The sequence below is a fragment of the Mastigoproctus giganteus genome, chromosome 4 (genome assembly GCF_048544385.1).
Source record: "Mastigoproctus giganteus isolate SK-2022 chromosome 4, ASM4854438v1, whole genome shotgun sequence".
In the NCBI taxonomy this organism is placed as follows: Eukaryota; Metazoa; Arthropoda; class Arachnida; order Uropygi; family Thelyphonidae; genus Mastigoproctus; species Mastigoproctus giganteus.
The window spans coordinates 58,450,576-58,476,530 of record NC_143578.1 but is presented as its reverse complement, the minus strand read 5'-3'; the positions used below and the strand labels follow the sequence as shown (position 1 = coordinate 58,476,530).

The 25,955-nt window shown below is 35.7% G+C and overlaps 1 protein-coding gene across 1 annotated transcript in view; it reads right to left on the bottom strand.

Annotated features, from left to right (window-relative positions):
* LOC150086756 (ataxin-10) overlaps nucleotides 1–25,955 on the bottom strand; it is a 129,717-nt gene that overhangs the window by 81,571 nt on the left and 22,191 nt on the right. Inside the window, exons 3-5 of the mRNA XM_090371563.1 lie at nucleotides 25,545–25,624; nucleotides 18,978–19,083; nucleotides 8,158–8,322 (exon numbers count right to left, since the gene is read on the bottom strand). Coding sequence (XP_090227689.1) covers nucleotides 8,158–8,322; nucleotides 18,978–19,083; nucleotides 25,545–25,624 — 351 coding nt within the window. The remainder of the gene's footprint in view (nucleotides 1–8,157; nucleotides 8,323–18,977; nucleotides 19,084–25,544; nucleotides 25,625–25,955) is intronic.

The window sequence follows — 25,955 nt, the reverse complement described above, 5'->3', positions numbered from 1 at the left end:
AGTACACCGGACCGAACCTATTGGTAACTCTCTAGGAGGCTTCTGGATCAGCTAGTGTATAATCTTGTTACCTCTCTCTGCCAGATAGTGACTGGAGGGAGTCCAAGTAGTGTGTATGCGGGGAGCATTGTCGAGGCCACATTATGTCAAGGATCTGTGCATATTCTTACCATGTGTACACCATATCCAAAATTTCATTACTTCATACAGCATGTCCAACCCTCCTTTTCTTACTATTGAATACACCATGAATTGTCAGCTGGCTTCCGTTTTCTAGTCACACCGACCCAGCAGGTCGAGATGCTGAGGCTTTTGCAATTACTAATGACCTAGCACAGATTGTTTATTTACCTACAAGAATACCGGACAATCCTAATCATACAGCCAACATGCTTGATCTTTTTCTCACAAACAACCCTTCTAGGTACACGGTCCAAGTGAGAAGTCCTTTAGGTACTTCAGATCACAACTTGGTGATTGTCTCTTCTCCAATGGAGCCTTTATCTCATGATCTGCTCGTGTTGTTTGGCATTACAAGAATGCAAAATAGGATGACCTGCGAGATTTCTTTTCCTTGGTCGGATTACTGTTACAAAACTTCCGATGTCAACATTTGCTCAGATCGTGTCAGTGAAATTATTCTTCCAGGAATGAAATCCTTTATCCCACACTCCACTTTAAAATCTTGTCCTTTACCTAAACCTTGGTTTTACAATAAATGTGCTAAGGCTGTTCAAGAGAAGAATGTTGCATATCGTAATTGGCTTGTTTCTAATTCATCAGTTTCATTTTCTACCTACACCAAAGCTCGCAACAATTGTAAAGCAGTTATTAATCGGTCCAAACTAGAGTTTGAACATGCTAAGAGTAGAAAACTTGCTTCTTGCCCTAATGGTAGCCGGGAAAAGCTATTGGCCGCAAATTTTGCCCATCTCTGCCCCACCTCTGTCCAAACCAGATGGTTCTGTTGTCACGTCAGCCAAGGATAAAGCTGACGTGCTAGCAGCCCATTTTTCTTACAACTCATGTATTAATGATCTTGGTAAAACACCTCCCACCATTCCCAACACGCTCCATTCAATGCCTCCTGTGGTCTTCCGTCAAAAGGATGTCAGAAGGATTTTGACGAATCTTGATGCTAAGAAAGCTCCTGGTCCATCTGGTATTTCTCCACTTGTTCTCAAAACCTGTGCTCCTGAACTTACTCCTATTCTTTGCCACCTTTTTTCACTTTCTTATTCCGAAGGTGTTTTTCCTTCTGCTTGGAAATTTGCTCATATCCAGCCAGTTCCTAAAAAGGGTGACAAATCCCTCCCATCCAATTATCGTCCCATTGCAATTACTTCTACTCTTTCTAAAGTAATGGAGGATCGATTAACCGCCAACTCTTAAACTACTTAGAAACCTTCCGTCTGATCAACGATCGCCAGTATGGATTCCGTCAGTGTCGATCCACTGGTGATATTCTGGCTTATGTTACCCATTTATGGACTAATTCAATGGAAACGTTCGGTGAAACACAAGTAGTTGCTCTTGACTTCTCAAGGGCTTTCGATCGTGTTTGGCATAAAGGTCTTCTAAACAAGCTTCCATTTTATGGTTTGCCAACTGTTTTTAGTAATTGGTTATCCAGTTTTCTCTCTGAACGCTCACTGAGGGTGATGGCAGATGGCGCTCTGTCTTCTAACTTTTCCACTAATGCCGGTGTCCCCCAAGGTTCAGTTCTTTCCCCCACTCTTTTCCTCTTGTATATTAATGACCTTCCATTGACTGGAAATCATATCCATATTTTTGCCGTTGATAGCACATTGCATTCCACTTTCCATTTTGAGAAACCTTGCCCTGCTCAATCAGCTTCAACTTCTAGAAAATCTGCTGCAAATTCCTTAAATGCTGATCTCCAGGTAATTCTGCAGTGGGGCAAAGACAACCTAGTTGATTTCAACCCTTCTAAAACTCATTCTTGTCTTATATCTCGCAAAAAGGATTCTTCTGCTCCTATGCTTATCTTTAGTGACACTCTGATTTTTAGGCAAAATGATATATCTCTTTTGGGGATTACCCTGACTTCTAATCTCTCTTGGCACAAGCACATTACAAATATTGCTTCCTCAGCATCTAAAAAACTTGGTTTTCTCTTTCGCTCTCGGCGTTAGTTTTCTTCCAAACAGCTGCTTACTCTGTATAAATCGCAAATCCGCCCTGCCATGGAATATTGTTCCCACATCTGGGGTGGTGCCCCCAAAACCTCTCTCTCAGGCTTCTTGATTCCATTCAGAAGAGGGCAGTTAGGTTAATTAATGATTCATCTCTAACAGAGTCTCTCCATTTGGTCTCATAGATATACTGTTTCTGCTGCATGCCTCTTCTACAGATACTTCCATAGGGCACTGTTCTTCTGAATTGTTTTCTATAATTCCCGCTCTCTCTTTCAAAACAGTCCAAAGACGTGCTGCCACCAGCCAACATCCATTTACTGTCCAACTCCAAACTCACAGAACCAACTTTTCATCTTCTCTGTTTATTCATTCAATTGTCGTTTTCTGGAACAACCTTTCTTCATATATATTTCCTGAAAATTACAGTCTACAGAAGTTCAAGTCCAATGTCAACAAATATCTTCTTTCATCTTCTCAACCTCTAACCCAAGCACGGTACTAAGTACTATGGGTTCTAATACCTCTCGTGTTTGGGGTTTACATTTAAAAAAAAAGAAAAAAGTATACCGGCTCGATCTTATTTAGATAAATTTCAGCAACCAATCCACTCAAGCTAAGTCCCATCGGTAACCCGAATATCTGCTTGTATATTTTATCTTGGAAATTAATATAATTGGTTTGCACAAGAAATTTAATCAAATAAAATATTTCATTTCTGGGTAAATTTGACATGTTTAAACAAATAGTCTGATCACTGATCAAGTCCCATATTACGTCAAGGGCATATTCTACATGTACATTGGTATACAAGAAACATCTAAAGAGAATAATTCGTCATCTCCATTCAGCATTTTTTCTTTTAATTGGTTGAATAACATCTCCTAATTCTTTAAACTAAACTTTAATGTTAAACGCAAAGATTTAATAATGTTGTAAAGGTATGCCGCGAGCGATGCAAATGCTGTGTTTCTGTAAGAAACAATAGGTCTAATAGGATATCCTATTTTATGAAGTTTGACCTGTCCGAAAAGAGTTGGTACAGCATTAGTCCTAGCTTTAAGGGATTTTAAAATGGCCATCGAAATAGTCTTTTTTTTCTATACTGAGTTAACTTGCTATTAAATTGTTTAATTAAGTTGTCAAATGCTGCTTTCTTTACAACCTGGTATGTAGAATGGTCAGATATAATATTACTGAGTTTGTCTATACAGTAATACCCCGAAGTTACGCGATAGGTGGGTCCGACGAAAATCGCGTAAGTCGAATTCGCGTAAGTCGGGGTACAACTTTGCATATAAATACATGTAAGTTTTGCTTAATTGGGACCAAGGACTAACAAAAACACTAGTTTAGAAGAAAAATATTAATAAAATTGCAGTTCTTTATACATATTAATACAAAATATGTATTAAAAAAACAAATGACTTACGTTAAAAAGTTATTTCGATGTCGATGGCTTCATAAAATCTAACAAATTCGTCTGACGACACAGCGCGTTCTTTTTTTCACGCAGAATTTCTTCGTAGCAAGCTAATAATTTTTTTATTCCTTGCTTTGTAGCTATAACGCGTTCTTCGTTGGAGTCTATGTTTTCTAAAATTTTTAAGCCCTTTACAATTGAGCCCTTTTCAATTTTCAACCTGTCAAGTTTGCAATTGTCATGTGCTTTTCGCCGTTGCTTCATTTAGGCCTGCAGCACGTGCAATATCACATGGTCTTTCATTTCGCTCAAAGCGTTTCACAATTTCATATTTTTTCTCTATCGACAGAGGCGGACTGGCAATAAGCCTTACCGCGGAAACCCCGGTGGGCCAGTGTGATTTTGGCCATAAACCATAGTATGAGGCTACTATAAATTTTCCCGGGAAAGAATTTTTGACCCAGTCCGCCTCTGTTTATCGATAATTGCTTTTCTTTTTCTCTCTGAATCTGCAGTGTCTTCACCAGGACGCTTCCTTTTCATTTTTAGGGAATAAAGCACAATTACAAAACGAGGAGGCACGCTTGATACGCATAAACAAAGCTGCGCGCATGTAGCAACTGAATAAACAACACCATAAAGGCAGAGATACACTATTAACACCTCACATTTCTAGGGGTTACTACCATAAAACAATAAAAATCCAGTTGCGTTTCTGCTAGTGGAATCTGTTATAAACTGGTAGTAAACTCGATCTAATTGCATTTGCGATTATACCGATAGCTGGAATTGTGTTGGTTTTTACGTTATATTATGGTGAAATGTGTTTCCCCTTCACTGATATAAAAAACATAAAAGCAGCAAAGTTGAATTTTGTTCATATTTCGCTCTCATTCTCCGCCGTCGCACCGTATATCGATAACATATGAAAAACGACCTTGAAGATAGTGGGCGGCAGCGTTGCCAAACGAAAAAATCAGGAACCGCGTAACTCCGAGTTCGCGTAAGTCGGGGTAGCGTAAGTCGGGGTATTACTGTATAATCAATTTAAATTAAGACCACAACTGTATCACCCTTGTCCGCTTTCTGTACAATAATATTGTTGTTCCGTCGTAATTTTTGGAGACCAATGCTCTCTTCTTTTGATAACCTAGGTATATATGGATCCCTATTCTGATTGATAATTCCATTGATCTGCTGTATCAACCCTTCTCTATTTTTAGTGTTCCTTAAACGAAATTCGAATTCAATAACTGTTTGCTTTTTTGGAAGACATCTGGGAGGTAAATTATAACTGAGCCCCTTACTTAAAAGATTAATTTGTGGAATGGACAATTCATAATAGGAAAAATTGACAACACCGTGGTTGTTAATATTCTCTTCTGAATGTGTTACACAAGATTCCATCGTGTTATGTCGTATCATCCTCTCAGTAATTATATGCTGTAGACCCCCCCCTTCGTCTTGTCTTGTATTATTCCCCCTACACCAAACCTCTACTGCAGTGATATTATTCCTAATTCGAAGTAAGCGTTGTAATTTATTAGTGTCTCGTGTTTATTTCACTTGCTTGTGCCTGTTTCCTTATTTCGATATTTCATTTTAGACAAGCCCAATCGTTAATATGTAAATAACTCTTCATGTTATAGTATCTCTCCTTTAAATTAACAGAGTGAAGTAAGGAAATGGATGGCATTAGGTTCTAGTAATGTAGGAGAACAGCTTTCAAACTTACTTCCACCTTTCAAACTTCTTCTTCTTGCCTCCACACCATCAAATTTTAAGTGGAATCAACAGCCAGCAAGGTGATTTTTTAATAGATATAATAAGTGATAATCGTGGGCAGAATAGAACTGTACAGCAGTTGGAAAACTGTCCAAAGAAATGTTTCAAGCAGTTCACGGTGTGAGCTGAGACACACTTGGGCAAGCATTGTCTTAACATTAGTAGAGGCATATGATGCAAGAAAGCAAGCTTATAAAGCATCAGCCAAAAAAAAAAAAAAAATTGCATTTCTCACAACCAGTCATTCTAAAAGTTTGTCCAGTTCTTCCATGAATTTATTTAAGCTATCAACTTCCACAATGACAGATGGAAGGTCATTCCGGTGAACCACCCGCTGATTAAAGGCAAATTTCCAAACATCTATTTTACAACTGTCCTTCCTCAATTTGAATTTATGCCCCCTCAGGTTCGTAATCTGAGCAAGAGGAAGAATCTCACCAGCATCTCGAGCCTGCTCAACCCATTCAAGGCCTTATACACCTCAATCAGATCACCTCGCTGGTGCCTAGTCTCCAGACGCTGCAATTTGTGGAATTTAAGCTTTTCTTGGTAAGAGCAAGTTTCTGTCACCAATCTTGTTTCCCTTCTCTGTACTTGTTCCAGCAACTGTACATATTCCTAAAATGAGACCTCCAGGCCTGCACGCAGTACTCAAGGCACAGCCTGACCATTGCCTTATACAAAAGAATAATCACCTTCTCCCAACTAGCAAAATTCCTGTATATCACTGACAAGATTCCATAACTTGCTCTGGCAAGCTGTCTGCACTGCTCAGAAAACTTCATATCTAACTGCACAATTACTCCCATGTCTTTTTCATTCTCTATCACCCTGAGCATAGTACCACACAGTTAGTACATTTCTTTGAGGTTACTCCTACCCATATGCAGTACTTTGCATTTGTCACTGATAAACTTCAGTTGCCACTTCTCAGCCCATCTGCCCGACTTTTCTAGATCCTGTTGCAGTAGTATACTATCATTAACAACCCCGTTAACCTTTGTATCATCTGCAAACTTCGACATTAAGCCTGATATACCTTCATCAATATCAATGATAAATATATAAAACAACAATGGGCCCAACACCAAACCCTAGAGGACTCCACTAATAACATTAGTCCCCAAAGAGGCAGTATCCATTGATTACCACTCTGTCTTCTCACACTCGACCATCCTTTTATCCATTGTGGTAACTTGCCCTTAATGCCATAATGCTTCAATTTGTAGCATTATGGCATTAATCAGTAGTTTTCCATGTGCCACAGTATCAAAAGTTTTCCTGAAATCCAAGTATATGATATAAAAATTATTTTTTGTATCCCTTGTAATCACATCATAATATCCAATCAAATTGGTCAGACAAAACTTCCCCTTAACAAACCCATGCTGTGTCTGAATTATTGCTGCAGTCTTGTCTACATGATCTTGCAATGCTTCTTTAACCAGTAACTCTATTATTTTCCATGGAACAGAAGTTAACAGGTTTGTAATTACTTGCCTCTGATCCCCCCTTTATGAATTGGGGACACATTTGCACATCTCCAGTCAATGGAGACTTCACCTGAGTTCAAGGTTGTCCTCCTAATTATGGGTTTGATTACTTCCTTTGCTGCCTCCCTTAATATAACTGGATAGATCCCATCCACCCCGTGTGCTTTTCTTATATTTAACTTCAACTATTTCTCCTCCAATTTGCTCTCAGGTATTACAAAATCATTAAAAACCAGATTACATCATTTGAGAGGAGACTTGGACATTTACTTTTTTTGCAAGGGTTGAAAATAGGAATCTGAGATGATAGTCACATCATGCCAATAGAAGTCAATAAGAACTCCTTCACTTACCCAGAAAATGAGCGTGAAAATTGTGTGTGTGCATATGTGTGTGTAATATTCTATTCAAGACTATTATGCCCTTTGTAATATACTGGGTCAACACCATGAGATAGCAATCCAGCCATACCAGTTTGTGGTCATCCATCAGAAACTTTGACACAAATGCTGAAACTTTCAGACATTAAAGCAAGTTATGGACAATGTCTAAGATGACATCACTGTGAGATTCCCAGCTTATCGGACAGTTCTCCCAACTTCAGCAATCAATCGGCAGCAAGTGTAGCCACATAAACATTGTGTATTTATTTCAGTGTTTTATGTTTATGGTCTCCTGACCATGGGAGAATCTGTGGTACCCATGCAATAACTTTTAAACGAGGCACCAATGACTAACCTGCTGGAATGTCATGGCATTCACACCAGATGCCACAACAACTCCCCAATGAATTTCTGCTGGGAAAAGGCCTTTTGGAAAGGAAAAACAAATTGAATTACCATGACACATCACTCTGATACAATGGTAACACCATTTTGATCAGCTCAGTTCTCTGTAGACAGCTGCAGTCACCTCTTACTACTATTACATAAATCTCCCTTCATCTGGTTTATATTGCCACATCTTCATTTTGACTTGAATAATGGATGTACATAAAATAAATATATATAAAAAAAATAACTTTGATTTGTCCTCATTTTTGTAGGTATTAAGTGTTAATAATATTTTGTAATTTTTTTCTCTGCAAGGCAGTTTTGCTTAAGGTTGCAAATGAAGTGACAGGTTGTATCAATAATATCTATCAAAGGCTACCTCATCATAGCTAGTACTACTAACATTATTGAATTCCTTCTGTAATTTACAGAAAGAGAGCAAAGCCACAAATGTATGATTAATTAATGACCTTAGGACTTTCTTTATGCTACAAAAATGTCAAAATTAAAGGATTAAAATTATTTACCTCCAGTCAGACAGATTTTCAGCAACTCTATTAGATAGCAAACTAATTATTGTATGTCCATCACTGCTATATTCAAACTGTTTGCTGTGTTGTGGTGTTAAGCAGTTGTATAAAAGCATACAACTGTACTCTTGAACTTTGGCATCATTTATAAGTAGCAGTTTCCTAGTTCACAAATATAACATATTATACTAAAATAATGTAAGTCTTGTCAGGCATGATATAATGAAATTCAAACAATGTGTTGGTTGTAAATGTGATTTAATACAACTGGATTACAGCAGCACTAATTAAACATTAAAATACTTGTAAGAGTTATAACATATTAAACCATGAGCATACATTTCTCTTGGTTCCTAAGTTCCAGCCTTCATAGGATGCAAAGAAAGGAAAGGACTAATGAATGATTAAAGAAAGTAAGATCAAGAGCCACAGTGTGAACCAAGATTCATTAGTTGTCCCAGAACACATGGTAACACCAGTTACTTGATTTGCTATAAACATCACCTTCTCTAGCCAGCTGCACAGAAAAGTCTATAGCTAAGCAAGTTGCCAATATAATGTGTCCCAAGATCAACAATAAAACAGGACATCAGCTCATACCAGAGCTCTCTTTGTCTGCCTTTCTTTGACTGTTCAGCAGTTCAGTTTGCACTGATAAAGTGCCTGGTGTTAAGGAAGCAGCAGAAGTGTGTGCTTATGGATTGATACATGTTAAATTTTTTTTTATTTTTGTTTTATTTTAAATCCCAATCACAACCAAAGCTGAGAGTATACATTTTATTAACCACAAATAATAAAGCACAATTCTGTGTATAGTAATAATGACATAAAATCTGAATTTAATGAACAGAAAAGTACAATATATTACCATTTGCAGTTTATATTCAGTACATGACATCAAAAAGAACTTTGTGTTCAGTGCTCTAATAACTTATACATAAGACAGATCTAACTACGAGTATAAAATAATTCTCATAAAAATCTCAGAAATGTTATATTTCATATGTATTACATTAATTTTTAAGTATATATTTTTAATTCTCTAAATTAAAAATTCTGTAGGTTTACCGTTAAAGGAATATATTCTGGTCTTTATGTATCAAAATTATTAATTATTTATATATAATAAGCAGTAGCGGCACTTTCCCTAAAGGTTCATACCTTTAAATTCATCTATGAAATGAAGGGCTGTTGTTTTTGATGCAGAGCCTGATGGTTCAGCTTAATGTCACGGGTCGCAATATACAAAAAAGGCAAGAATTTGTTACAAAAAATTCCATAAAGATCACATTAGTATCCTCTGACATGAAACATAACCTATCAGCTCTAAATCATGTTTAAGAGGCCAAAATTAATATTTATTGAATTAGATAAAACATGTCACTCTATAACTGAGAAAAACCTAAGTGTGTTGTTTGAACAGAAAGTCTCAAATTAAATTTGGGATATAATATTCATCGTGTATGATTTTTGATGGCTGAAAATTATCGGTATATTTTTATTTTCAACCTAGAGTAATTACCCTAGAGTAATTTTGTCCGTGCATATAAATATTTCTCAAAGAAGTGGCATCACAGCATTTCCTATAGTACCTTTGATAATGTACGGTATAAACACTATCCTACCAAAAGTCACAGAACACCACCTACAATTGCAAGAAATTGTGTGCAACTACAAAATATATAAATATTTTGGTCTATAAAGGTGATCAGTGGGAAGTCTGGAATTCATTTTAAATGTGTACATTGAATGATGAGCACATGGGAAGAATTAACAGAATTTTAGACGGGAACTACAGTTAAATGTCATGCATTTAACTGTAGTTCCCCCTCTGAAATATTTTTGTATGCTATTGCACAGGAATTAAACATTCCTAAGAGAGAGAGGATGGCAACATGCAGAAGAAACAGATTTCAGAAGTGAAACTGAGTTGAAGAAATGACTAGGCTAGCTATGTGTGTTAGGAACTTGCAATGTGATAACACTCCATAGCACAAAGCAAGGACTGAAGATTCATGGTGTGAACAGAATGGAACTGGAACACTGCAGTTGTGAGTACAGCAGTAAGGAATCAGCATATTATGTCTGTGTATTTTTCAGTCAGTATGCCAAATGAAAAATCCTAGTTTCAATGAGTAAAAACCATGCAAACCCCCACCTGAGACTGATTAATTCAATTATGTTGTGAGAAAAAGCTCATGAAACTTCCTTGCGTCATTGATGAAATTTGAACTTGGGCCTTTTCCACTAGGTGCAGTGATTAAAAAACACTAGGCATTACCCACAAGAGTAATTAATACCTAGGTAGGTGTAAAATACTGACCGATAGGAGCCAATGCACCTTGAGATGGAAACTTACCTTATCACACTAACAGATCCTATAGAATCTGAGTTCAAAGCAGTGAGTAACCACAGACTAACTACAAATGTTTCTAAGACATGTAAAGAGGGCGCCTCGCTAGCCAGGTGGGAAGGAGCAGCAGTGCGTAGCACATGCTTCTTGATTAGACCGGGGTTCGAGCCCGTCACCACCAAATACGGAGGATGCGGAAAGGTCAGGGAATGACCACCGCATATCCACTGAGCAATATGGCCTTAGTTGCTAATGCTCCTAAAAAAAACCAAATAACAAATAACATGTAAAGAGCCCACAACTCTAGGAGGATTCCTGGAGAACACATAATACCAAAGTGTGTCATCTCAACTAAGCATTCTTTGGAGTGAACTGGAGTTGGGAGGAAGAGGTGCCATGGTATGGACTAAGTCACGAATGGTGAATTCTGAATTGATGTTCTGCACAATTCTGTGTGCCACATATTATAGCAGTTATACAAAAATGGGACTTAAAACTTCCAATGTGATAACAATCCATAGCACAAAGCAAGGACTGAAGATTCATGGTGTGAACAGAATGGAACAGGACCACTGCAGTTGTGAGTACAGAGCCCTGACCTCAACAGAACTGTGGGCAAAGCCAAGATGACTTTGCGGAATTTGCAAATATTTTAAAGGAAGAGTAGAATATCACTAGCTTTCTATCAGAAATTAGTAGAAAGTCACCCATAATGTACACCATTGTGGGTGGCTTTTTGTTGCACAATTGGAGCAGTTATAATGGCCATAGGTGGGCCAACACTAATTTATCTGAATAAATGCATTTCTTTTTCTTAACCAGTGTTCCATGACTTTTGGTAGAATAGCATATATATCTGGTAGCATCCTTTTCAATATTCTAGAAGGTTTCTAGGGCATGTATTCAAAGCTGTAAAGTATATTCTCATTAATCTGATATAGAATTATTTTAAATGTAATGTATTCAAAATTGCTACCCTGACCAACAATATAGGATTTTGTGTGCATTTCAGTATAGATTAATATACCTACAATGAAAATAATTCAAAAGGCTGCTGAAAACAACTACAGGCCAACATCAGTATAAAAAAAATTGAATAGAATTGTAATGAAAATTTGCTATTTTTCATGTAATTTTATAGGTGAGTAAGCTTATTTGATAAATGTTATTCGTTTTTATTTAGACAATCAATAAATGTGTAAATTACTGAATGGAACTAAATTTTAACTGTGTTCCCTCGATGATTCTCCCAGCTCCTTGACAGAGTATTGCTGGGACTTATTGCACAAATCCCTCCAAAGCTATCTATTTCTAAGATCCCTGAACAATTACTGTCAAAATAGGGAAATAAATAAAATTTGCAGTTTAAAAATGTATAAAGCCAAATCAGGTGGGTATAAATTTTGCAGTTAACTGGTATAAAGGGACCATTAGCCTGACAGATAACAACCATTACTTTAAAACAAAGAAAAGAAGGGCAATTATTGGAGCTTACATAGCACATGTCCTTACCATTTAGCCTAAAAAGGTCAAAGTTAAGATTCTGAAATAGTCACTTACCGATATTAAAGTCCCCCCCCCACACATACTACTTACTGTTCATACATAAAAATATGGTTGCAAGTCCAAATTAGCAGTATAGTATCAGAATTGAGTTAGAAGTAAGATATTTTATGAAATGCACCCAGATTAAAATAAAATAAGATAAAAAAAATACAATGAAAATATAAAATAAAGCAACATACATTATATAGCAAAACATCACTTGCAGCCATATGTCAGTGATTTTTCAAAATTGAAAACAATTACAATGGTATTAAAATAAATTGATAAGTTGATTAAAAAATTAAAGCACAATGATATACCCTTAAAATACATAAAAATCTATATTAATTGTATGTTACATGCATATAATAGAAGTGAGCGCAGCTTACCTAATTTAATTTTTGAAGATTTACGGGATAATTAAATTTAATAGTTACTGTTATGGTCAGCAACTGTTTGCATAAAAGGGTGCTTTGTATACACACCTAATTCTGTTTTTGCACAAACTTTTTTTACACGAATTTGATTTAACACGATTTCTATGAATTTTTTTTTTGCCTAAATTCTAAGCAATTTTTTTTTTTTTTTTTATTTGTGGCATATTAGTATCATTTCTATATTACACGCACCAATAGCGTGGATAACAGCTAGTGCATGCGTTTTGAAACGCGTGCTTTTGTTTACCAATGTGTGCGCCTAGGTATCTATGAATCATCAACGTTTTTATTGAATTTGGTGCACATCTACAGTATCTGTGCATTGTATCTTCGGAAGACATTTAGTAGTAAGCTCTATTTCAAAGTGAAAGAATCTTTAGTGAAATTTGTGCACATAAATTTTGCCGATAGTCAATAAATTGTAAGTTCACAAATTTTTCATACCTTTTTTTATTAATTATAACTGAGATATTTTTCGGTAGCCCTTATATAATGTTGAATAATTCGCCTATTACCAAAATGAAAAGGAAAGCGATTTCTTTGGAACTTAAAATTGAAATTTTAGATAGTCTTGCAACTGGACAAGGGTCTACGTCTGTAGGAAAGCATTTTGGTGTACATGAAGCTACCGTAAGAACTATTAAGAAAAATGAAGCTGCAATTAGGAAGTCGGTATGTTCTGGAACAAAAGTAAGTGTTAATTCATCATCATATACAAGAGATATTGTCAAGGAAAAAATGGAAAAGGCCCTGGTAATATGGATAGATCAGTCACAAAAAAGAGTACCAGTAGATGGAAATGCCATCAAGCAAACAACACTAAGAATTTACAGACAAATTAAAGAAAAGGAGCCAAGCACTTCATCTCAGTTAAACAGAAAGTATGAATTTTCTGCGAGTACAGGTTGGATGACAGGGTTTCTTAAAAGGAATGCTCTTCACAATATAAAAATTAAAGGTGAAACTGCATCTGCGGATGAATCAGCTGCTAAAGTATTCCCGCAGGAACTTGCAAAAATTATTGAAGATGGAGGATACACTCCTGATCAAGTGTGGAATGCAGATGAAACTGGTTTCTTCTGGAAACGAATGCCAAACAGAACGAATGTAGCCAAATCGCAGAAAACTGCTGGTGGTTTTAAGGTAACTAAGGATCGTGTGACCTTATTATTTTCCTCCAATGCTTCAGGAGATCGTATGTTGAAACCACTGCTGGTAAATCGAGCTCTAAACCCACGTTCAATGAAATGTGTAGATATCAATAAACTGCCTGTTCACTGGATGGCAAACAAGAAGGCTTGGGTGACCACTGCTATTTTTACAGAATGGTTCAACAAATGTTTCGTCCCAGAAGTCAGACATTATATGAATTTGAAAGGTCTCTAATTTAAAGTTCTTCTGATTCTTGACAATGCACCCGGCCATCCTGTCTTGGAACACCCAAACGTACAAATTTTATTTCTGCCACCTAATACTACATCTTTGATACAATCGCTAGACCAAGGTATAATTGCGACAATTATTAAAACATACTACGTAAAACAAACATTTCAACACGTTTTGGACAAACTGAATGATGAAACACTAACAGTCATTGATGTGTGGAAGAAATTCTCAATTATGGATTGTATCAATCAAGTTGGATTAGCGTTAACTGAATTAAAACCAGCAACTTTAAATGCATGTTGGAAAGCGGTTTGGCCACAATGTGTAAAAAGCAAAGATCCCATCATCCCTAATACGACCGAATTTCCCAACATCATTACAATGGCACACAAAATTGGTGGAGAAGGATTCGATGATCTATCGTTTGAAGATATTGATGAATTGTTAACCGACAAAGCCCTAAGCAAAGATGAAATATTAGAAGTTGTCCTTGGGACTCCTTATCCCACAGAACGTGGTGATAATGAAGAAAATGATCCTGTTCTAAATGCAGATTTAATAAAAGAAGGTCTGGAACTGGCCAGAAAATTAGGTAATCATTTTGTCAAATATGACCCTAATGAGGAACGCGCTGGGAAGTTTCAACGTGAACTGAAGTTGTTGACAGCCTCTTATAGAGAATTATATAACGGCCTAACCAAAACACAAACACGATTAATAACTGAATTCGTTCTTAAAACAGGTGAAACATCAGCACCAGAGGAGACTCGTGCTGATTTTGCTCAAGAGATCACAGAAAGAATTCCATTAATAGAGGAAGAAGACGATGTCCACAACATTTCTCGTGATATTCCATTCGTATGCAAACATATGCACCGTTTATTATCAGAAAGTGAAAATGAATAAAATCTTGTGTAAAACAGATTTTTTTTGTTCATGAAGAATTTTTTTCATTTCATATGCATACAAATTTACTTTAATACATTTTTATTACATATTATTACATGTGTATTTTGTTGAAATAAAATAAGCTTAAAACGAATATTTTTATGTGTTTTTTTTTTAATTATTTTTACTGATTTTTAAGATCCGGAACCAATCTTCTTTTCTTCCATAAATACAATGTCTTTTTTTACACAAATTTTTTTTACATGTATTTTTCAGGAACGTATCTATCATGTAAAAACATGAATTAGGCGTATATGTACGGGTGAGCATGTCATTGGCTGTTCTTTGTCTTACGGTCTTAAAATAACTTACCCATAAGGCTAATGTCAGATTATTTTTAATTTTATATCACGCGAACACACTGATTTTGATTTTACTGGCACAAAAACGACTACAGTTATACTGCACCAAGAAAAGATTAACATGTAAACACAAGTGATGTTTTGCTATTATTTTTTTTTCTTATTTTATTTTAATCTGGGTGCATATTTTGTAAAATATCTTACTTCTAATCAATTCTGATACTATACTGCTAATTTGGGCTTGCATCCATATTTTTATGTACTAACAATGCATGTGGAGTGCTTTAATATCAGTAAGTGGCTAATTTTCAAAATCTTAGCTTTGGCCTTTTAGACTGACCACTGAATGGCAAGAACATGTGCTATCTAAGCTCAAACGATTGTCCTTCTTTTCTTTAGTTATAGTTTTAAGCATCAGTTGCTATCTGTTGGGCCAACAGTTCCTTTATACCAGTTAACTGCAAAATTTATACTCACCTAATGTGGCTTTATACATTTTTATACACTTCCATGTCACCCATTAATTTATATGTATCCTATGCATTTTTCTTCTCTGCCATATGTCTCATTAGTTCATCTGACATCCATTTAGGCCTAAACCTTGAACAATATTTCTTAGTTGGTATGTAAAGCCTAGTAACTTCCAAGATAAATTCTTTGAATGCTTCCCATTTTTAATTTGCTGTTGGTGACATCATCAGTTGGTCCCAATGTATAGAATTTAAATACTGTCTCAGACCATCGTAGTCACCTTTACGAAAGCAAAAACCCTTTCCTTTACCCCTGATGGTAGTTACCTCTTTAGGTAAATCCCACTTCAGCACACTGTGATCACTGCCACTTAGTGGTTCCTTTATCTGCAGATTCTTAATGCATGAAGAATCACTACTGATAATCAGATCAAGAGTATTACTCCCTCTAGTTGCCTTCTGAACATGCTGATGTAGAAAACAATCATCCAATAAATCCACAAAAGCCTTACTAGTGTGTGAGTGACCAACTCACAAATTCCAGTCAATATCTGAGAAATTAAAATCCCCCATTATAAGACTCTCTGATTTACTGGCCCACTATTTCCCTGTACAGTTTCTTATACTCATCAGAGTCATTAAGCCTATAGCACACTCCTACTCTCAATTTTGCTCTCCCAATGCTTATGTCACACCAAACTGATTCGACACTGCACTGTCCAGCGATGTCAACTGGCTTTCACCTTGGGAAAGAGAAGAAGTCTGTTGGTGCTAGATTGGGAAAGTAGGATGGATGGCTGATCTGTACAATGCCATGTTTCATCAGAAGTGTCTATACAACAAGTGTGGAATTGGGTGGCGGCATTGTTGTGCAACAAGAACCACTATCTCTCTCTTGAAATTACGACCTCACCCAGGAAATGGTCTCAAATAGTCCATTTAAATTCAAAGATGGTCATTGAAAACATCCTCATGTACATCTTTGAGTTGTTTATACCATTCAAACACACTAGTATGGCTTAACATTTCATCACCATATACAATTTTTAACATTTCGTACATTTCTGTTGCAGATTTTCCCAGTTTATAAAATTTAATATTCATTCATTGCTCTATTGCAAATTTGCGACACTGAACATTAATCTTGCCAATGAAATTGGGTGTTACTTGTAACCTCCAACCTAATGAACAATCTCTATGCCACCATCTGTTGGAGGAAGTTTAAACTACAACATACCACTTCCATTTATTTTCAAGCTCATTGAACATGACCATTCATTGAACACTCACTGAACGGCATCAGTCCACGAAATTTATTGCCACACACTGTATGTAAACAGCAATACACATTGATTTAGTTTCTTGCATTGCCTTTATAAAGTATTAATAGATGCTGGTACAATAAGTATTAGAATAGCCATATAGTGCAAGGAAATCACAGGGGCTTTTTTGCACTGGCCAAAAAAAAAAAAGAAAAAAAAAAAGAAAATACAAATAGCTTAGTTTGTATTTTCTTATCTGGAGACCATGAAGTTTTTCCTTGCACATTTGCCCATTTACCAATTGCACATGCAAGTTGCTCATTTTGAGGCCCTTTCAAGAAGCTCAATATCTTTGTTCTACACAGTGTTCCTAACGTAGTCTTACAATTGCCTTATATAGTAGGATTATGACCTCCCTATCTCTACAGGATAATGTTCAATAAATCATCAATAAGACATGGGCTATCCTGGCTACCTGTTTACACTGCTCAGAAAACTTCATAGCTGCCTGTATTGCAACTACCAGATGCCTCTCTTCCTCTAGTTTTTAATTCGACCTTTCCAAGTGTATAATTTATTTTGGGGTTACTATTCCACAGGTACTCCAGCAATGAAGGAAAACAAACCTCATATTCAGAAACACTGAATATTATAGTTTTGGAAACATCAGACTTTAAATGGAATTTATAAGAGTTAAACTTTATTCACTGGAACCAAATTGAAATAGCTTCTTTATTTTCCCTTGGACTTTAGAGGGTGGTTTATAGTTTAGTGCCAATATAACTATTGTGTATTCTAGCCAGTATAGCAAGTGCATGCTTGAATGTTCAAGTCATTTCTACCAATTCATTCAATTCTAGGAGGGTGCCAACCTTAGCGTTTTTTGTACAAAGCTTCCCACTTCCCTTCCTCATCAATAACAGTGGTAAAGTGATCATTAAATTAGAGTGGATTTATTTGTTCTACAAAGACATCAACAGGAATAGATCCCAACTACAACAATGTCCACTGCTTTCCTCTGCACTATATGCAACCGAGATCCTCAACTATTACCCTAAGGCAAGAGTGCCTCAACACACAATGCACCCACAGGGATAAATTTTTCCTTAGTACATCATGGAAACTTCCAACTTCAGAAACCCAGTGTTTAGTAGCATGCACTCCCAGTTGCCTATTTTCATCTCATCTATGAGTGAATAGAAAAAAAAAAAAAAACAGGTAACTATCTGAAATTTTTTTTTTTTTATGAAAACCCCAACATGAAAGGTATCAAAACCTATAGTACTTAATACCGTGCATGGGTTGAAGGAGAAGTATGGGGGGGGGGTGCCGGAAACTTTGCTCTAGAGACTAAACATGGGTTTCACCACTTCAAGCCTCCAATAAGCAAAGTGATGGTATTTCACCGGTTGATGAAAGTCATCTACCACCTACTGAATGCAGTGAAGAGGAGGACATCATTCCGATATGTCTGCTATCAACAATGCCGGTTTCCCCTGGAAGGTCTCTCTCTCATATGATCTCATGAACTACACTTCAGGTAGAATTCACCAACGAAACTACAGTAAAACTATCAGGAATTCATCGGGTAATTTAAAATTTATTTTTATTCAGGATTCTAATGCCACTTTTTCCACGTCATAAGCAGTTTTATTTAAGATCTAGCTTATTCTTATAATGTTCGATAAATCATCCCATGTATAGCATAGAATGATTTATCGAAGTTAGTTTCAATTCTTGTAATTAACTTATTTGCATTTAAACTTAAAAAATACAAATCACATTTGAAATATCTGCATAAACAGTATTCATCACATTCATTTAAGTAGCAATCAAACATGGTGTACAACGAAGAATTTGAATTATTATTCCTAATTACACCACCAAATTAATATAGTTTTCTTTCAAATAAAGAGGGGAAAATAATAAAAATAAATAACAGGTAAATAAAGTATGCTTAAAACACTTACAATTTAACTTTTTAAAATAAATTTCTGCTGAGAAAAAAAAAAATTAGTGGGAGAAAACTGAGTGATCATATTAGCTTTTATATGAGTTATTAAATCAAAGGCTAGGTAAAAAGCCATTTATTAACAAGTTTTGGAGAAGCTTACCTGAAAAATTCCAGGTTATATCGATTCCACACAATATTCTGAATTGTTTTATTCTGAACAACAAGATTACCTAAGAACTGTAAGCAGCATCGAAATACAGTAATCACTAAAGGGAGTGGGGAAAAAAAAATATCCATAAATAAAGAGAATAATGCAAACTGTTATAAACAAAAAAAAAAAAAAAAAAAAAATCTTGAATTATATTTCACTGACAAAGTCTATACTGGATTCATACAGGAATATTATTTTCTCATATACCATATATGAGAAATATATTGATAATACCTGTCTAAAATAAGATAAAGGACAATACAGTGGATTCCGGTTATTTGCGCCACCGGTTAATCGGGGCAGCCATTTATTTGGGGCAAATCATAAAAAACAGAAACCAATCGAGAAAATAGCCAAGGTTTACTTCGCTTAATTGGGACAGCATGCCGTTTAATCAAGGAAGGAGACCGCAGCACTGGAGATTACAATACAATTGTCTCCGACGGTACCACGTGGTTCGATCGAAATTCTGGAGGTAGCAACCATAAAACAATTAGCAGTCACCTGTGTATTGGGCTTTTCTGTTAGTGAAATCTATCATAAACGGACAGTAAATTCGATCTTATTAAATTTGCGATAATACCGACAGCTGGAATTCTGTGGGTTATTATGGTAAAATGTGTTTACACTTCCATGAAATCTTCAATCAAATAAAAAAAATTAATTTTCAGATCTTCTCTTCATTCCTATTTTTAAAGCTTTGTAACTCGTTACTCCGTTCTCACTTGCACGTATTGTGTTATTTGCAATTTGTGTGCGTGCCGTGTTCTTTGTTATTGATTGCTTATCTTTTTACTGTTTTAAATTTTAACCCCCACTCACAAATGTCAGTGAACAGAAATGTCAACTAGTTCGTATGTACATATTACAGTACATATTAATTATTCCGATTATCATGTATATTCTTCCTATTTTCACGTATTTTTTAATTGGTAAGGTAATAAAGGGTAAATTTGTGTGCTTAATATATCTTTGCTTTTATAGCTTGTGGATAATATTCCTCCTATTTTCGCTAATTAGAATTACTGCGTAATAGAATTAAAATTCAGTTCACAAACGTGATCACAATGACCGGCGCCTACTGCACATCGTATAGTGAATGGTACTTTACTATGGTGAGTTCGTCGTAACGTGATTTCATTGTACTGTGAACCAATTGTAAAAAAAAAAGGGGGGGGGAGTACATTGTATTTTTAGCTATTTACGTGAAACTTCGGATAATTGGGGCAGCCGCTTAATCGGGTCAAAATGCACTAGTCCCGATGTGTCCCAAATAACCAGAATGGACTGTATATATTTTTCCCATTTACCTTGTTTCAGAAATTCTTATAAGTAATATCTATGATGCACATTGTCAACTCCTGAGTAAAGAATCTTATATTTAAACATGAAGAACCTGAACCTATTTTCTACACTGCATATTGACCACTTTAAGAGCCAGTTAGTAACTGAACTTCATAACCTTATAGTCCATACAATTTTCTTGACTTAAACTACATAGAATATTCACAATTTATTAACTGGCAGCAAATACATATTACTTCTTTTATATTATTCTAAAATTTTAGGTGTCAGAACATTAAGAATTTTCTCTTCAGAGAGCATTACTAATGAACTGTTTACTGAGAGACACAGTCAAGAAATAATTAGGCCTTCCTTCAAGGTCAAACACTATAATATTGTTTCCAGGGTATTCTTATGGTAAGAGTTAAAAAAGGCTGGATCACAAAACATATAAGATACCAAACACAGATTAATATAAAAAATGTGTATTTAATTTATTAGCATGGATGAGCACCTTTTTAAAATATTTTGTGTCCTAAATACGTAGAAACTCAAAAGATATTTGCAGATTAGAAAGTCATTCTACTTCTCCAATTAGAAAATGAGTAAATAACTGTTGCTCCTAGCATAAAATTTAACTTGCTCCTAGCATAAAAACTTGTTCTACATTACTTCAGAAATTCTATTTCTGAAGTAATGTAGAATAAGTAATGATACTGGAGTTCTATGTTATTTGCATTCTAACTGGCTGACATTCCTAACATACTAATTTACATTAAGAACAATGGATGTCATTTTAACACCCAAATTAAATTAAATGAATAATTTTTATAAAGCAATGCCTACATATAGTGTGCCTATTAAAAATAAAATCCTAAATGCTATTGAGAGTCTACTAGTAGGCAGCTTGTTGTGAGTTGTGATGGTTAATGAGGAAGGGACTGTTAATGATGAGGCTGAAGTTAATGATGAGGAAGGGACTGTGTAGACTACATTAGGGAGCTCTATCTAATCTTGATATCACCTTGCATATGATACTAACTGAAAAAGGCAAAAAAAACCTCCAGAGCAAGGTTGCAATGTTTGCCTACTTAATTTTGTATTCTTTAATTTTCCACATGTAAATTTTCTTAGTAATATTAACTGAATTCAAAGAAAACTGTTTTTCCATTATAAACATAAAAACCTTCTGTAGCAATGAACATTTCAAAAGGGTCTTACACAATTTATTAGGCATAATATGGCATTCAAAGAAATTTCAGCTTAACATGCTTAAACATACAATATTCATGGTATTAGTTATGTTAACTCCCAACTCCAAAAAGCATCAACTTTTTGTTCTAACACTTGCATATACACACTATTTCGAAAAGCAGAGAAGTGTGCTAATCTTATAGGATACATCTTCGCACAATAAGAAACTATCAACTTGATAAGTAGATTAGATTTTGGTTTTTTTTAAAGATTTTTATAAAATTCATGTTAAATGATTTATAGGAAAATAATTTGTCATTTGGAAATCATATACAGGATGATTCACTACCAGCGCGACAAACTTGCAGGAGGTGTAGGGGGTACACAAAGACGAATCAGAATCACATAGCATTGCAGGGTCCAAAATGCCTTCATCATGCGGTAGAGGACGTTGAACAGGAGGTTGCATGAACAGCGATCCCACTGGAAGTCAGCATTTGCGAACCGTTTCCGTTGAAGAAACCAAGCAGCAAAAGTCTTCCGGAGTGGATAATCCGCAGGTTGCAATGATTGGATGCGTTGCAGATGATATGAATTCATTTGGTTTGTTGACAGTATCCTCCATACAGTGGGCCGACCGGGCTAGCCGAGTGGGTAAAGTACCTGCCCGGCAGCCCAAAGGTCGCGGGTTCGATTCCCGCCTCGGGCTTGGATCAAAGTACTGCAAAAACCTTGGGAGGTGCAATATGGCCACAGAAGCCGATGCGCCAACAACTACCAAATCAATCAATCAATCAATCAACCATACAGTGGATTAGGAAATACCCAATCGTTGGCCTATCGCTCGAGTACTCGTACTGCCTTCTGCAAGATGTAGGACATTCTCCTCATTGTCTGGCGTCCTCGTCGTTCGCTCTCGATTTATGGTACCTCTCGTGAAACAACCAGTCTCACGTAACCTTCTGTGCACATGTGCGAAAATTGTATGATGAGGGGCATGCCTGTGCGGGAAACGTTCCTGGTACAAGTGCAGAGCGGTGCTCCCGTTACAGTCCGCAGCTCCATACGCGAGGTACATGTCGGCCAGTTCAATGTTTGAATACTCGTCCATCCTACTGCCTCGGGAACCGGTTCGCAAATGCTGACTTCCAGCGGGATCACTGTTCACGTGACCTCCCGTTCAACGTCCTCTACCGCATGACGAAGGCATTTCGGACCCTGCAATGCTATGTGATTCCGATTCGTCTTTGTGCCCCCTACACCTCCTGCAAGTTTGTCGCACTGGTAGCGAATCACTCTGTATACTAAGTCTTATAAAGTTTAACAGCATTTCATGTGAGTGGACTGCCAATTTTCTAAAAATGGGTCTTGATTTTTTCCAGCTTCTTTTCTACATAAATAAAATAAAAATAATAAGAAAGGATATTCAAAAAAGTATCATAAATAGATCCCAACATGGATTCATTAAGGGGAGGTCATGACCTGACCAATCTGGTAGATTACTATGATGCAGTCATTAACATGTTTACTGCCACCTGTATTTGAGACAACGTACCCAACGTGCCATAATTTTCAGGACGTTGGAGAGCAACTCCTTTAATACCTGTCTAAAAGTAATGGTTGAAAAGTAAAAGTCTGGAATTATAACTAAAAGTGAAAATTACTTTTGGGCTGAGCTGTAAATCAAAACAAACCATACTATTTTATCAAAAGTTTATTCCATATACATAACTAACCAAAAGCAAACAAATAAAATTGTGCACCAAATCTATAAAGAAAAACCAGGTGCTGCTGCAAATAGCTAAGTTCAATCAGTCTGCCAATATTGATCAACTGTTAATTTTACGTGCCTTTAGTGTTACAGCGCTTGTTTACTAACTGCGCAAGGTGGATTGCACATGTGCATCACTGCACACCAGCCTCGTGCCATTTGACACATACAGATGTTATTCACTAGCAAACGTGTTAAACAGTTGGATGTATGTAAAAATTTTGCCATTATATATCTTGACTGTAGTAAAGCTTTTGATACAGTTACTCATGGAGGCTACTACATAAACTGCTTTACATATTAAGCTAGCAATCACAGAGAACAAACTGTCAATTATATTCAAGAGGATTAAAGGAAGACTGTGTTAAGAGCAGCACACAAAGTTTTGTTCTTCCTTAATTTGTTTAAATATCTTTTAATTTTCTTTTCTCTCTGTAATTTTATAAATTTAATTTTGATCATATTTTGTAAATTTAATTCTCACCTTTTCTAAAGATAAATCTTCTAAGTTATATTCATTCCGGTATCTTGTAAGCTTAAACTTTTAGGTTCAGTAGTAAATAAAGTTAGGTAACAACTTAATTATTGTAATTGTTAATTTAAATTATATAATATTTTTGTCAGTAATTCTTTAACTTAATATTGGTTGCTACAAAATCCATTCTGAATACGTCACTCAAGGATATCACAACTTAAATGGAAATGACTGCAGGTGATTCCCATTAGTCATGACTGAAAGTCTAGTGAATTAACTTAAAGCCTGAGGACATCTGCAATGCTTTTAGTGAGAAATTTTTTATCAGCATGGTCTGCTTAGTAGGCAAAAGGAATATATTTTGTAGAGATGGAATAATTTGAACAAAAGTGGGGCAAAGGTCTTTGCCAATATCAACGAGGAGACTAAATGTTCAGGAGAACTGCTATTTAGGGGAATAGGGTAATATAGATACACACTTAACTGATGATATTAATCAAAATAATGCTAGCACACATCTAAAAAATTCTTGTTTATGGTTGCAAAAGCTAATATTGGCAAAATGTGCTGAGGATAGCAATGTTTCAAACAAATGGAAAGCTAATGCTAGGGAAACAAATTTAAATAAATTCAAGGGGTGTGTCAAGGTAGTAAACTATACAAGAACACTTGATCTTAAACTGTATATATAGTAATACCAGGAGTGCTGTCAGTAAAATTAGTCAATATGAACTCCTGATTAGGACAACTAAAAGGAAAGAAATATTAAAGGTAAAGAAATAGAAAAGGAAAGGAATGTGAAAGGAAATGTTAAAGGTAAATAAATAGGGAAAAAAAAGAATGTTAAAGGTAAAGGAATTTTAGGAAACAAAACTATGACAGCTTAAGGTGTAAAACACATGGACAGTGAATACATCAGAATTATGGAATACCTTTAAATAGTCACAGAACCCAGAATGCATATATATCATTAAGAAATTATACACACAAAGGATGCAGAGAAAGGATAAATTTAGTTGGCCAGTTCAATAAAATAGAAATAAATGGCATGGGAAAGTTAGAGAGTGATGAAAAGTGCTGAAGTCTAAAGCAGCTACAAGTTGATTTGTAATAGTACCAAAGAAAAGATTAGTTGAGATTGAGTATGAGAAATCTTGTTCTCTAATCTTGCTAATATGGCTTTCTTAATCAGTATGACTGGTTAAGAGAGCAAAGAGCAGAGGCAAGGACTTTTTCATCTATGTGAATACAAAGGAGAAAACAAAGTGTTAGTGATATTGAAATTACAGATGCCTGTTTATTAGAAAAACTTTCAAGCTTAAAGGCAAATAAGGCTCCTGGGGTTGATGGCATATACCCAGAAATTTTTAGGAAGCAGGAAGAAAGTGCATTAAAAAAAAAAACAAAGAACAAATATGAAGAACAGTGATGAGCAGCAGGCTGTTGAACAAAAATAAGTTGCTTCTCGACATGGCAGAAACAGTGAGTCTGGCTACATTCAAAGCAGAACAGACATAGGAATGGTTCCATTTCATTTTACTTTGTTCAGCTGATGCAGAAAGTCTGCATCAGCCATCATTTGGCCTTACTAATAGCACAAGACATGTAAAGAGTATGACAGGTTTATTTTCACAGCATCTTAAGGGCCATCATGAAACCATTTACATCAGAAGTAGATAACAAAAAAATATATATAAAAAAAATATGAGCCAACTCTTGAAAAGGAAGATAAATTTAATAATATTATTAGTTAATAATACACTATTTTTTGTATTTGAATATCAAGTTTTACCCTCTTGAGACTCTCTCTCATTATGAATATCGACCAAGATTTCAAGCTGCTGAAGAGATGTCTTGAGTATATTTTTGGAGCTAAAACAAAAGATTAAAATATTAAGATTACCATTTTCACTCACAGTTAATCACTTTGAGAAATTTCATTTTAAAAGATAAAGCATTTGCAGTGGCCATTGAAATATGATGCCCACCACTGTAAACAAGTATCAGCATGGAAACTGTTACTGCATTTCCTGCTCACAACAAATAATGGAGAATGTATTGTTTTGGAATAATAAAAAACAGGCTGAGTAACACTAGTACTTTTCATGTACAGTATTTGAAAACTGATAACAGTTATGAACATTAGAAAACACCACAGTCAGTTTTTCCTCTCTCTTTCTCTCTCTCACTCACAAATTTAGAA